The 15243-nt window shown below is 37.7% G+C and overlaps 1 protein-coding gene across 5 annotated transcripts in view; it reads right to left on the bottom strand.

Annotated features, from left to right (window-relative positions):
• The window catches only part of LOC124123534 (endosome/lysosome-associated apoptosis and autophagy regulator family member 2-like), a 67317-nt gene that overhangs the window by 25340 nt on the left and 26734 nt on the right, over window positions 1-15243 (bottom strand). For all 5 annotated transcript variants that reach the window (XM_046486716.2, XM_046486712.2, XM_046486714.2 and 2 more), the window contains exons 4-7: window positions 6989-7136; window positions 2512-2601; window positions 1445-1550; window positions 251-400 (exon numbers count right to left, since the gene is read on the bottom strand). In XM_046486716.2, the coding sequence (XP_046342672.1) occupies window positions 251-400; window positions 1445-1550; window positions 2512-2601; window positions 6989-7136 (494 nt within the window). The remainder of the gene's footprint in view (window positions 1-250; window positions 401-1444; window positions 1551-2511; window positions 2602-6988; window positions 7137-15243) is intronic.

Genomic DNA, 15243 nt, shown 5'->3' with positions numbered 1-15243 from the left:
ACATCAGTTTCAGTATTCTTGTGTGTAATACACACTTTAGTTACTCAACCCCTCATTCCTGAGTACAAATCCCCACGTCATCTGTTTTCTACAAGAACGTTCTTAAAGTGCCTGTCATCTAACCAGCAAACTAGAAAGTTCTTAAAGTGTCTGATCAAACCCACAAACCAGAATTTTCAAGAGTGTGAAAGCTGCTGGAGCTATTCCGTTTTTGAAATAAGATTTGTTACCATGCACAAGATGAACTTACTGGAGTATTCTGTGGCCTGGTTGCAGGGGGAACACTGGGCAGCGCCGCGGTCGGAGAAGGTGTTTTCCTGGCAGTACCCACAGAACTCAGTGCCCCCGCTGCTGTAGGTGCCGCTTCGGCACTTGGTGCACTCAGACGTATACGCCACACCTGCAGGCAGTCAGGTACAGGTCATTTCCCCATGATGCAATGTGTGAATCAAGTCAGATCTCCATAATGCCAAATGTGAATCAAGTCTGACCTCTACAATGGGACATGTGAATCATTCAGATCTGTACAATGGCACATGTGAATCATTCAGATATCTACAATGGAACATGTGAATCATTCAGATCTCTACAATGCGACATGTGAATCATTCAGATTTCCACAATGGGACATATGAATCATCCAGATCTCCATAATGCAACATGTGAATCAAGTCTGACCTCTACATTGGGACATGTGAATCATTCAGATATCTACAATGGAACATATGAATCATTCAGATCTCTACAATGGGACATGTGAATCATTCAGATCTCTACAATGGGACATGTGAATCATTCAGATCTCTAAAATGGGACATGTGAATCATTCAGATCTCGACAATGGGAGGTACGAATCATTCAGATCTCCATAATGCAACAAGTGAATCAAGTCTGACCTCTACAATGGGACATGTGAATCATTCAGATCTGTACAATGGCACATGTGAATCATTCAGATCTCTACAATGGGACATGTGAATCATTCAGATCTCTAAAATGGGACATGTGAATCATTCAGATCTCCACAATGGGAGGTACGAATCATTCAGATCTCCATAATGCAACATGTGAATCAAGTCAGATCCCTGCATGGAACATGTGAATCAAGTCAGATCTCTACAATGGGACATGTGAATCAAGTCAGATTTTATTGTGTGAAACAAATACAGCTCTTTCGTCCTTGAGTGGTCTGGTAAAAAACATGACACAGATGACAATATCTGTATTAATTAATTAAGACATTTTGGTGAGGATTCTCATAATTTGTTAAGGATGTACATCAATAGATCGTAATACTGATCTGGCAGTACTTATCATAACCATAAACAGGCTGCACACATTGCAAGGTTCTTCAAAATTAAGAATAGTATATAATGTTGCAGAGTGTGCATTATGGCGCTGCTTGCAACCCCACTTGTACCATGTCACACCGAGAGCTACACACCAGTGACTTCTATCTTCCTGATGAGGATGGGACTTCGACTGTGGGTTCGTTCTTTCATCCCGAGTGCTCGCCACTGGAGCACATTCATGCCACTCTTCAGGTTAAGCTAGAGATATAAAGGGCACATGTTGGTCATACCCACCACATCAACAACATGGGACTTCAGCCAATTGAATGCTGAAAAGCTTCATACCCTGGTTAAAAGTACAAGCAAATAAGACTAAGAGAATAGCAGGAAATATTTTGCAGATTTTCAAAAAAATAATTAAACAAATCTGTAAAACTACATATCAGGGTGCAGCATTAGAAATTGGCCTATAGTACTTGCCAAATTGCCCAAGAGTTAAGGTATCATAAGGACTGTTTTAAGGGTTTTGCTATATATTATCATTATAAGGACTAGTAGACAAAAACTGTTAGTTTCTATCGCTTGGGTGTCTCAATATGTCTACAACAGAACGGATAATATATATGGATTGAGATGCATAATTTGCACTGTTTTTGTGTGACATTTTCTATGGTTAATCTGCCCAGCTAACAAGAGGTTGCTGCGATCTACTTGTTTGAGTTTAACTTGTATGATTGGTTTATTTAGGCTTGGTCTAACAGTATAATGCAATCGTATCGTGATAAGCAGTGAGGTAACATTCCCTCAGTAGTTATCAGGCCAGATTATTGCACAGCATCAATATGCCATCACCCATGCCAATATGCCTTATCAGGGATGGAAATTAACCAAGAAAGACTATTATCCCAAAGTGAAAACATATAGAAACATCCCCCAAAAATATTAGAAATTCTACCATCCTTTAAGATACCTTAAAAATTAACAAATGTGGTCTGGGCTAATGCTTATTTCTATGCCCAAAAGGTGCGTGTTGAGTGTTAATAGAATTTCAAACTGTTAACGGTGTTTTATCATGTGTACCCATATTCACACTAGAAGGTTTTCATTCACTGACATTACTGTTCGGAACTAAGGCCCTACTCTGTCTAGTATACATGGTACATATCTAAGTTCAAACAAGCATGTTTCCACCAGCACATCCCCAGCGTGGGCAGCCTACCGTCTGAGTCTTCCACTTGCCCTCCTCTGTGTTGGGGGGCCAGGTGCCCTTGGATTCATCCCCAATAGCCTGACACTGGTCATTCTGGACCTGCAAGAAACAACAATCCATCAATCACATCTTCAGTTAGCAGTATTAGAAATTCAATAATACTCCAACAGACAATACAATAACAGAAACAAAATGAGACATGTCCACAGACACCATCTGATGTCTATCTGATGATGTTTAGGCACCCAAGTGTTAACATGGTCACAATATTAATCACCCGGGCTTCGTTCAACAGATGATGCTGAGACATATTTAATTTCTTGGAATGCTTGGGGAATTTAGTTAAACATTTGTATTTAAGGACAGCTACTGTCAATACTTCATGTGATTATAAATGTTCCTTGTGTATACAAGTCTACTTATTGATGGTGAAGGACTTCCTAATGCCAGTAGTTTGAATAGTATGACTATGACAAGGAAATTTAAACTTTCACCCTTTACTTGCTCTAATTGCAAACACTGGTCACAGTTCCTTGGATTTCATTTAAGACAGTTCAACACTTGGAGAGAAAGCGAAACAGCGAAATAGCTGGCGATGGGTACCGTATATCGTTGTGTATAAGGCGACCCCACGTATAAGACGACCCCCCTGTACACGCCTTAAAAATCGACCCAAAATCCTATACTCCGTGTATAAGGCGACCTGGATTGAAACACATCACAAGTCTGACTGATATAGAAGATTTAACGTGCGCTTTCCGACTGTAGCGTATTTCGCACACGGACATCACAAGTGCGCACACAAACCTTATATATGCAATAAAAATATGTTTATCTTGCGTTTTGTTTTTTTTCTACAATGATAGGTCGCGTGTGTAACTCCAGCACACGTCGCCATTTTGTGTTTACACGGTACGACACCAAATTGGTGCCCGTAAAATAAAATTCATTTATGAAGTAATAACATATAAGAGACAATGGTGAGTAATTTAATCGCCAATTAACTATGTTGTAACTAACTAGGCTTATGTTTGCTTCACATTCAGCGTGTTTATTCCACAATCACTTGTACACACCGTCTCCAACACTTGTTAATACAACTGTAAAAACAGCGGGAATTGATTTCAGCTTCACCGGTTATCACATGTTAGGTCACATGTGCAATATGCAAATGATTACCGGTACTTCCGGCTCTCTACTCACGGATGTTGATTGTTTTACCGTGTCAGGTGGTTTGACAATCTGCATCGAGGCGAGGGTCATTTCAACTTATTTGCAGAAATTATTAAACTTTATTCAAGGAAAAGAGATACAAATCATGTTTATGTATGGAAATAGTTATTGGAACAGTTATTTAGGACGAAATGCGAAGTTTTATTGTCAAATGCTGGGCTGGCTATCGGACGCCGGTTGACATCGCCAGTGGAAAAAAATGTGAGATCTTCGACTCCGTGTATAAGACGACCCCCCTTCTTAGCCCCCTCATTTTACGTACGAAAAACTCGCCTTATACACAGCGATATACGGTATGTATTATGAATAAAAGAAAGTATTTCTTTTTCTATTTCTTTTCTAAGCCATGTTCAAACTTTTGTAAAGCTGGATTTGATTGAATATCTGCTAGGGAAATAAATCATGGCAAAGGTCATGAGATCTCCTACACAAACATGTCAAAGAGATGTAATGTAATTTTGTATTTCTTACTACTAATTATCTGCTGAAGATACACATGATATTATAAAAAGAAATAACACAAAGTCACATCCATGATGACAAGCCATTCAATTATGTGGTCCTGATGAAACGTCCAGTGGAAGGCTATAAAAATAGCAAGGAAAAATATACAATCGATTGCCTATGCAGTTTCATTTGTTCGTTCGGCACAAAAATACCACCTTAAGAAATACAATTAATTTAGTACACAAAATGCAAAGAAACATCTTCCCACATATTTCAAGTTTATAACTATCAATTAACGTGAATATTTACCATATTTCGTGTTAAAGTGTATTATTTCCAAAACATGAAATCGCCATCTTCACAAGTTTGTAAATATGGTTAAATATTATGATCAGTGCTGTGAAAAACATTCTATAGTGTTCCCTTATTCTATGATATATCTACTCTAAACCAACGTTTCGAACTGAAAACAAAACACAGAATCTTAGATGTTAAAATATTAGTGTGGGCAGTCGAGTAAGTGAATATTGTTTAATGTTGCATCAGCAATTTTGCTTATACTCCCAGAAAGTTGAACACCTTGACTTCAACTCTTAATTTTGTAATACATGTTTGTTTGTTGTTTGTGGTTCAACTCGAACTCAGCAATATTCCAGCTACATGATGATACATGTATAGCTAGACATGCAACAAAATGAACTTCCATAAAAAAGACAAAACTTTTACAGCACTTCGAGTGCCAATATTGATTGAGAATGATGACGCAGATATGAATGTGAAGGATTGCACAAATTTAAAGTTCAGTAGTTTCTGACTGTTTTATGTTCACAATGGAATCCAAATCTAAATTACAAAGAGTGAAGATTCATGAGGCTGTCACTCCCATCTGTCCAGGAACACATCAGCAACTGAAGAAGTCGTTATTTCTGATGTAGTTTTACAATGTATCAATATGCCCACGAACAAGACAAACATTTAATTATACATCAACATTTTGTTGATCTGTTAGCTAGGGATTCCGTTACCAGCATGGATCTAAAAAAATGGTTACTTTCTCTAATAGAGGGCAGCAGGGGTGATATCACCAGAATCACTCTCAATCATGTTGAGAATGATTTTGATTTTAACTTGGCATATAGAAATTAGAGAATGAATATATTGTGTCCATTTTGTTTGCCTCTTTTTTTAGATGAATAATGACACAGTAAGCGTGTTCTTTCAGTTTGAATTGTACCAAGGATGGCAAAGTCAGTAATAAGAGTGACATATAGAGGAATTAAATAAGTATTTATTTGACTTACTGCCGAATTTCATGCACAAGACCTTTCACTGCATATTGCTTTTCCCCTATTTGTGTCAAGTTTTCAAAGTACTGGAAATCAAAACACAAATAAGTCAGAACAGGCAAAGGCAAGAACTGTCTGAACTGACTGTTTAGTTGAACAGTGTGTCTGAACTCACCATCAAGTGAAACAGTGTGTCTGAACTCACCATCAAGTGAAACTGTGTCTGAACTCACCATCAATTGGAACTGTGTATCTGAATTTACTATGATGTGAAACAGTGTGTCTGAACTGACTGTGATGTGAAACAGTGTGTCAGAACTGACAGTGTAGTGAAACAGTATGTCTGAATTTACTATGATGTGAAACAGTGTGTCTGAACTGACTGTGATGTGAAACAGTGTGTCAGAACTGACTGTGATGTGAAACAGTGTGTCTGAACTGACTGTGATGTGAAACAGTGTGTCTGAACTGACTGTGAAGTGGAACAAAGTGTCCGAACTGACTGTGAAGTGAAACAAGTGTCTGAACTGACTGTGAAGTGGAACAAAGTGTCTGAACTGACTGTGAAGTGGAACAAAGTGTCTGAACTGACTGTGAAGTGAAACAAAGTGTCTGAACTGACTGTGAAGTGGAACAAAGTGTCTGAACTGACTGTGAAGTGAAACAAAGTGTCTGAAGTGACTGTGAAGTGAAATAAAGTGTCTGAACTGACAGTGAAGTGGGATAGTGTGTCTAAACAGTCAGTGAAGAGGGACAGTGTATCTGAACTGACTATGATGTGAAACAGTGTGTCTGAACTGACTGTGACGTGAAACAGTGTGTTTGAACTGACTGTGATGTGAAACAGTGTGTCAGAACTGACTGTGATGTGAAACAGTGTGTCTGAACTGACTGTGAAGTGGAACAAAGTGTCCGAACTGACTGTGAAGTGAAACAAGTGTCTGAACTGACTGTGATGTGAAACAGTGTGTCAGAACTGACTGTGATGTGAAACAGTGTGTCTGAACTGACTGTGAAGTGGAACAAAGTGTCCGAACTGACTGTGAAGTGAAACAAGTGTCTGAACTGACTGTGAAGTGGAACAAAGTGTCTGAACTGACTGTGAAGTGGAACAAAGTGTCTGAACTGACTGTGAAGTGAAACAAAGTGTCTGAACTGACTGTGAAGTGAAACAAAGTGTCTGAAGTGACTGTGAAGTGAAATAAAGTGTCTGAACTGACGGTGAAGTGGGATAGTGTGTCTAAACAGTCAGTGAAGAGGGACAGTGTATCTGAACTGACTATGATGTGAAACAGTGTGTCTGAACTGACTGTGACGTGAAACAGTCTGTTTGAACTTACTGTGAAGTGGATTAGTATGTCTGAACTTACTGTGAAGTGGAACAGTATGTCTGAACTTACTGTAAAGTAGAACAGTATGTCTGGACTTACTGTGAAGTGGAACAGTATGTCTGAACTTACTGTGAAGATAAACAGTATGTCTGAACTTACTGTGAAGTGGAACAGTATGTCTGAACTTACTGTGAAGTGGAACAGTATGTCTGGGTTGGGTGACTGATACTCGAAGGTGACGGTTCCAGCTTTGACCAGCTTTGTGGAGAAGATGAGGCTCGTAGTGCAGTCGCCAGGGACTGCAGCGATGTAGTTGGAATGCAGCTGCCATGTTGACCTGCAACATCACATACACTTTTATACTTATTTACAAATATTACTTCCAAATATATATTTTATTAACCATCAATCTCATTAAAATTACATCTTAGTTCTCGCTACCGCTAAACAAAGATCTGAAGACATCCCATTACAGGTCATGTGCGAACTACCTATTACGAACTTTGACCGACCAATGAAATGACTAAGAAAGTCTACATTAGTCAATCAGAGAGCAGCTTTCTCGAGCCATACAGCACTAGTTTCAAACAGGTGACTTTCATTCCAGACTATGCTTTGAAATATATTTTGATAAAGTTCTCCATTCAAAAATTTGAAAACTGAACAAAAGAATATTCTGGAATGTATAATATATGACTGAGATCATACGGCAGGACTTCCCATGGGCTATGCAATGTCATTTCCATTCATATGTATATTCCATTGAAGAGACGGATATACAATGATTTTGACAGCTTCAGTTGTAAAGTCTGTTACTGTTTTAACCTTTTCCAGGCTGCTTGATTAGAAAACACATTCCGAATGTCACTTTCCAGATCTGGTAAGCGATGTTCTTATTGGTCGGAAGAAAGGTCGCTCTAATGGTATGTCCTCGGTCTTTGTTCAGCAGTAAAGAGAAGTAAGATTGGATCTTAATGAGATCGATTAACTGTTAGGAAAACTGCACCAGCTTCATCTACTTTGATGGTTGAAATATGACAGTGATATTGTCGATACTGCTGTTACATATGAACTCACTCATGTGACTGGGGTAGACATCATATACATGATGTGACCGGGCAACACATCATAGACAGACCCCATTAAGGCCCACATCTTAAGTGTACATGTTATGCATAGTGAACAAACTAAAAGCTATATGTTTCAACCATCAAACCAATCTAATTTCAGCATTATACAGACCTTTTGAAAAGCTAAACAAGGGACTAAGTGCAATATAAAATATGGTGCAACCTTAACCACTACCTTGAACCTTTAATATTACACATTCTCTATTAGCCTGATACACTTGGCCGATGAAAACCAAAATGTTTATGAGAAAAAAATAAATAGTAACACTTTGAAAGAAAATTTCCAGAAAAAAGACAGTGGATGCACCCTGTACAGTAAGACAAGAATTTCCTGTGTTAGAATATGTCCATAAATAATGGCAAGCATATGTATTTGATGGTTCAGTAATGGGTATATATTGGCTGACAAAAAACAAAATCAGGACCTATTTTACTCACCCATTGACAGAATCACTGTTCAATAAACATAAAGTTATATTATATAAAATAACTTTCCTGTCAAAATCCTTAACCTGCTCTGACCTTTGGGTTTGACCTACAATTACACAAGGTCATAATGCAAGTTTTTTGCTTTGAATGTCGATATGTTCTAAATAAAGATTTATTATCGAAGTCAAAAATCAGCTGAATCAATAAATGTTGACTTGACATATCACCCTTTCACAATTTACAATGCCTAATTAGGAAATAAGCAAAATTATGTTGGGAATAAATATTAATAACCATTCCTATCAGAAACCACTTTATTACAAATCATGTATTTCAGCATGAACCTAAGTCACTCTTGCTGACTGGTAACAAAGTGGTATCTAAGGCAGCCTGGTTTCATTATCTTTATTTCTTATCTAAAACATAGTGGTGTGAGGGTTTCCTGAAATAATACTTATACTAATAATACCCCCAACAATGATGATGTTAACAACATCATCCTATTAATTCTTAAATATTAATAGAACTTTGTATCAGTTAATGGTAAATGGTTTTCATGTACACAGCATAAACTAATGGCTCCTATTGGAAGTAACAGAACAAATAAAACTGTAAAAAATTACAAACACGAAACTATTCAGAGGCACCCTGCAACCTCTTAACATCACAAACAGAAAAATATGGTTTACACTTTATTCTGAAACACAGACACTGGCCACTAAAACATGGTCGACATTTGAGTTTATGAGTAAGTGGGGTTTCTATTTATTGAAATCATCACAGGATCCTTTCTAATAATTCTACAATTTTCTTTCTAATCAACCTGAATACAAATATCAATAAACAAAAGGTACAAATCAATCCCCCAGTTTGATGAGACTCCATGCATCTCAATGAGTCCACGTGGAGACAATGGTCAGCTGTACAGCATTGTGTGTATGGAAATGAGAGAGAGTTGACAAAGGGAGAACAAGCACCTGCTGTACAGCACACATTAGTCACAGCAAGATGATATCTCCCTATCTCTGCCTGCATGTCACATACTCTCAGTGCAGCTGTTGCCAGACAGTCACTGATGGTACATCTTGTCTTTCACACTTATCATGCTTATTGTTGCTGTGGAGGAAACCCAGGAGGGCAGGACTTGATGCTACAAGGGGGCTAGTCTCTCCAGTCTTGTGGACATTTTCTGACTAGTTCTGAACATTATAACTAAAAACTTTTTTTTTAAAATACAGTGTCTGAAGGATAATCCTTAACTGTTAGAATGACATACAAAATACAATCTGAACCAACAGACACAGTTGTGTTTGAGGGACTTAAATCAAGTGCTGGGCCCACCAAATAGCCCAAGCCTAGTCCTCCTTTAAAAAGTGCTCTATCGCTTTGAGGCTGAAACCAGTGATTTGTGCTATGTGTAAAAGTGAAACAACTTCTCATTGTTCATTCTAATATAAGTGTAAAACTTCACTCACTCTGTCCCTATGCATGTAGCAGCTAATGCAACTAATATATGCAGGAGAGGTTGTGAGTGAGTTGGGTTTGGCGCCGCTTTTAACAATATTGCAGTTATATCAAGGTGTGTCAGCTTATTGTGGGAGGAAAGCCCTAAGTGATGCAAGTCTTAAACGTTTACCACTTCGGTGAAACCCACGAGCATGGGCATGGTGCTGACAAACCTAGAAACATAATTGGGGCGAACCGGGATTCGAACCCACAATCCTAGGTTTCTGGCATAGCCAAGGGACGCAACTCTGCACAGCGAATTGCAGCACCTTAGACGACTGGGCCACTGGGCCCCCAGAGGTTGTGGTGAGAGATACCAACATAACCAATGCTTCCACAACTATCCTTCTAATAACACTTTCAATTTGACCAAGCTGATTTTCATAGATGCAAATAAAAACAGTTCAAACATATGATAAAAGATTCATTTTCGATCAGGGACTTGCTCATAGTTAGAGTTTCATTTGAAGTTTAAGAAATCAGCTATTTTCACTTATTTTAGCCATATTTATGTATTTGATTAAGTCAGAAGTCTAAAACTTTATATTGTAAAGGGAATTTATTTTTTTTAAATCAGGCATTTGTACATGTCAAATTTTTGATGTTTAATGTCACCACCAAGAGACTGAAAATGTTACGTTGAAAAGTACATTTCTATGTTGTTTGGCTTCTAATCCTACATAATAGTCTGTTGTGATGTTTGTAGGCCCTTTTGATAATCTTAATCAATCTGGACAGATTTTTTAGTCAAAATGACTGAAATATTTACACATTTTATAATTGCCTGAGAGAATCACATTTTACAAATTGACGGTAATATATACACGCTTACAAAGGGAAAGACCTGTGAAAACAACATCTATCGTGCATTGAAGAATTTCCCAACCAAGACGTTCAGAAACAAGAACGAATCGGTTCAAATGAAGGAAAACAAAATGCAAATACCATAATTGCAACCTACCAAATTTATGTGTATAAATTTTAGTAGCTTCCTTGTTCGAGGAATGTATCCGTTAATATCCACACAAAGGAACAATATCCCACTCGTGTGCAGCTGTACAAAGAAACTTATTTGATGTCACGTGTCTCTGTAACAATCAAATATATTAAAAGATATATATCGTTTCGGGATATTATAACCTGTGTTCGTTTCTCAACTGATCACTTGGATTGTTTCAGGCGTTCACATAGGTGTCAAGTCTCAAGGGTCGGCTGAGAAAGCCCACGTGACAACTATTTTCATAACGTCCACGGTTCCTAAAAAATCCATTGAGTGATAGATAACAATGATCAATCAATCAACGTATTATCAGTTAACCCTTTGAACAAAGTATGTTGTTTTTACATCGGCACTTCACGCCATGATATGAGTGTATTCCCTTTGTTTTAGTAAACCTAGACATGTAAACACTCACTTTTGACATATCCACTGTGCAAGATAACAGTAATTAATCAATCAACGTATTTTCTGTTAATCCTTTGATGACTTGGAACGATCCGTTGATTTACAAAAAAAAGTAAATCAATTGATCATTCACCTCTTGCTGGTCTGCCGCATGCATATTACATAACACACATTTCACCTCACTTCAAACCTGGATTTAGATTGAATAATTACCCCAGACACAATAAATGCCAAATGGGAACCTTTGTCAGGTAATCTAAGTGGTGCTACCACTAATTGTACCTGTAATAAATTCATTAACTGAGCATCAAGTGAATGACGACAAATACACAAGTGTAGGGTTATACCAGAAAACGTGAATTACAACAAGGGAGTAGTAGTCGTATTATCGACGCAATCCGAAATTCGAAAATGCTTTCACTGCATAGATACTTTTTTTTAGTATTAAACTATAACCATCTGGGGTATTTCCAAATCCGATGAGCTCCGCCTTTCTTTTTGTTTGTTTAGGCTGAAGAAATTAATTTACATGCGCCCTTTGTCGAAATCTTTATAGATCACAGTTAACCAATCAGTGTTTATGCAAAAAATCGTAAAACAAATATTGCCTCCGGCCTCCAAGTGTATTTAGCTGTCCTTGCAGACGGTAGCCCAGTCTCTGGTCACGCTCAGTTGCGTTGCGTATCATCCGGGTACTCTCGGGGGGAAAAACAATGACAAAGGCAACAACCAGTCCGGGGAATTGCGTTAGATCAGTGCCCCTTTAATGTTTACCTCGCATGTTACATCACTAACTCCCCAAACAATTGGTTGTTGAATCTAGGACATCTTGTCAAATTACAAGGCAATCCACATACCTAGGACTGTCAGTTATTTGTCAAACTACTGCAACACTATTCATAGTATCTATAGCATCACAATACTCAATAGTGTTCTTTACTATCGCAATAATGCTGCAATAATATATCATATCACTTCGATCATCAGCCCTATAAATACCAGCGGTAGAAACTAACATATTTAGTCCACTAGTTCTTATGATGATAACATATAGCAAAACCCTTAAAAATGGCAAATTTCTACTACCGGTAGTCCTTATGATACCTTAAATATTGGGCAGTTTGGCAAGGACTACAGGACTAGTGACACTTTCTAACGCTGCTGACCCTGACATTCACCACCACAGATGAGTAAGATGGATGCAAGGACAGAGGAACAGATTAGGATCCAGTCCCTAGGTAAGCCTTCAAAATGACAGTCCTTGTAGCACCTAATCAGTCCTGAACTGGTAGTTACTGATGCTTAATGTACAATCACCTTCCTGGCTGATGGCCTGTTTCTCTCTAATTGATACCATTATGTAACACTGGAGATTTGACTTACAGCAGGCCTCCATCTGGTGTCATCTGACAGGTGGCCTCATGTTGTTTCACCTGTTATGTGGCAATCTCACAAACACAACTGTTCACCAGCTTCACAATTACACTTAAAACACTTGTTCAATTAACCCTTGACATGTAAAACCGTTCTATATATATTCTATATTCTATATATTTAGTTATCAATAGTTACCATATTTTCTTGTGAGGAATGCACAGTTTGGAGACAATTTATACATGTGGACAATTGAGTTCTGATTTCATACTTCTTTCTCCCAAAGTAGACATTACTGCCAGCACGTAACAAATCCATACCAAGTTAGTCCTGTTGTTACACTCTCTCATTAGTTATAAAAAGTGTTCATTGTATGTCTTTCTATATCTACATGTATCAATTTTATTATGTTCATTCAAAACTTCATTCAATATTAGAGAGATTTATGAATGTCAACTTCTTTATCATGAGGAACACAACGTTTCGGAGAATATGCTTACTCCTTCATCCGGTGAATGCCTGCTAGGATGCAGGGGGCATATATATATGCATGTAAACAACACTGATAGTTATTGTTGTACTTATTGATGGATATTAATGCATTATCTCCATGTTGATGTCGTATCAAGTCTTTGAATGGCATTTAGAAGTGAATTCAAACAAGAGAGAATTTATGGACGTCAACTTCTTAATTATGAGGAACGCAACATTTCGGAGAACATGCTTACTCCTTCATATATGCATGTAAACAACACTGATAGTTATTGTTGTACTTATTGATGGATATTACTGCATTATCTCCATGATGATGTCGTATCAAGTCTTTGAATGGCATTTAGAAGTGAATTCAAACAAGAGAGAATTTATGGACGTCAACTTCTTAATTATGAGGAACGCAACATTTCGGAGAACATGCTTACTCCTTCATATATGCATGTAAACAACACTGATAGTTATTGTTGTACTTATTGATGGATATTACTGCATTATCTCCATGATGATGTCGTATCAAGTCTTTGAATGGCATTTAGAAGTGAATTCAAATAAGAGAGAATTTATGGATGTAAACTTCTTAATTATGAGGAACGCAACATTTCGGAGAACATGCTTACTCCTTCATATATGCATGTAAACAACACTGATAGTTATTGTTGTACTTATTGATGGATATTACTGCATTATCTCCATGATGATGTCGTATCAAGTCTTTGAATGGCATTTAGAAGTGAATTCAAATAAGAGAGAATTTATGGATGTAAACTTCTTAATTATGAGGAACGCAACATTTCGGAGAACATGCTTACTCCTTCATATATGCATGTAAACAACACTGATAGTTATTGTTGTACTTATTGATGGATATTACTGCATTATCTCCATGATGATGTCGTATCAAGTCTTTGAATGGCATTTAGAAGTGAATTCAAATAAGAGAGAATTTATGGATGTAAACTTCTTAATTATGAGGAACGCAACATTTTGGAGAACATGCTTACTCCTTCATTCGGGGAATGACTGCTAGGATGCTAGGATAGATGTATTAGGGCTGAGACGAGTCCGAATTTACTACCCAGGTACCCCCCTATTACCTGACCCTACCTGGGTACCCACTGTAGGTCTCAAGAGATAGGTACAAAATGTCCGATTGGCCATTTTATTACCATAGCACTGGCAAAACATATTTAGATACATGTATCAAACAATCTGGTCATGCATACACTGAGTGGATATTAAAGCATCATCTCCATGTTGAAGTTGTATCAAGTCTTTGAATGGCATTTAGAGGTGATACACATATACATAAGAGAGAATTTATGGACGTCAACTTCTTTATTGTGAGGAACGCAACGTTTCAGAAAATATGCGTACGCCTTCATCCCCTGATGAAATTCTACTGAAAATTATTCTAAGAGCCAAGTTTGGGCTAGTAGTCTCAAGTGCTTTTGACACAGACAGAAACTTTTACCATTGGTAAATGGCAATACTGTATGTGGACGAGTGAAAATTTAACTTAATTTCCTCCCCTGAAAGGACACATGGACCTTAATATCCATCTGGCCAAAGGACACTAATGATTTAACCTTTGAAGTTCAAACAAGAATCAAAATCCAATCAGGCTTCCATTGAAAGCCAGACTTTGACTACAGTTGCCAGTAATCATGCTGATAAATAGCCTTGACAACAGGAAGCTGGGCTACGAGGCATGGTGGGCAGGTTCTCTGTAGACCCTCACATGGGTTGTTCCACACAACCCACCATGTCTATGTCAGCAATGTATGCAATCATAGTAATTGGGCAATTACGTCCAACTGTGCTCTCATGTTGACTAGCGTGGGCTGGATGAATATTTATCGTTTCATGCACATGACATGAACCCCCTGTCCTTGAAATGGTATGCAGTTGAGTTCCATTATAGGGAAGTATTTGAATATAAGAACTTTTGGAAATTATGTAGTTATTATATTGATTATTTTAGCCAATCCTTGAATGGCTGGTTGCAGCTGTGTCCCAAATACGTTTTTGAAATCATAAATGTCACACCATTAGCACGATTAGATTTACATGTACATTTGTATCAGTCAATATTCTATTACAGCTGT

This window comes from Haliotis rufescens, unplaced genomic scaffold (assembly GCF_023055435.1).
Source record: "Haliotis rufescens isolate VD_foot unplaced genomic scaffold, xgHalRufe1.0.p SCAF_23, whole genome shotgun sequence".
Lineage (NCBI taxonomy): Eukaryota > Metazoa > Mollusca > Gastropoda > Lepetellida > Haliotidae > Haliotis > Haliotis rufescens.
The sequence above is the reverse complement of the archived record's forward strand: the minus strand, read 5'-3'. Positions and strand labels throughout refer to the sequence as shown.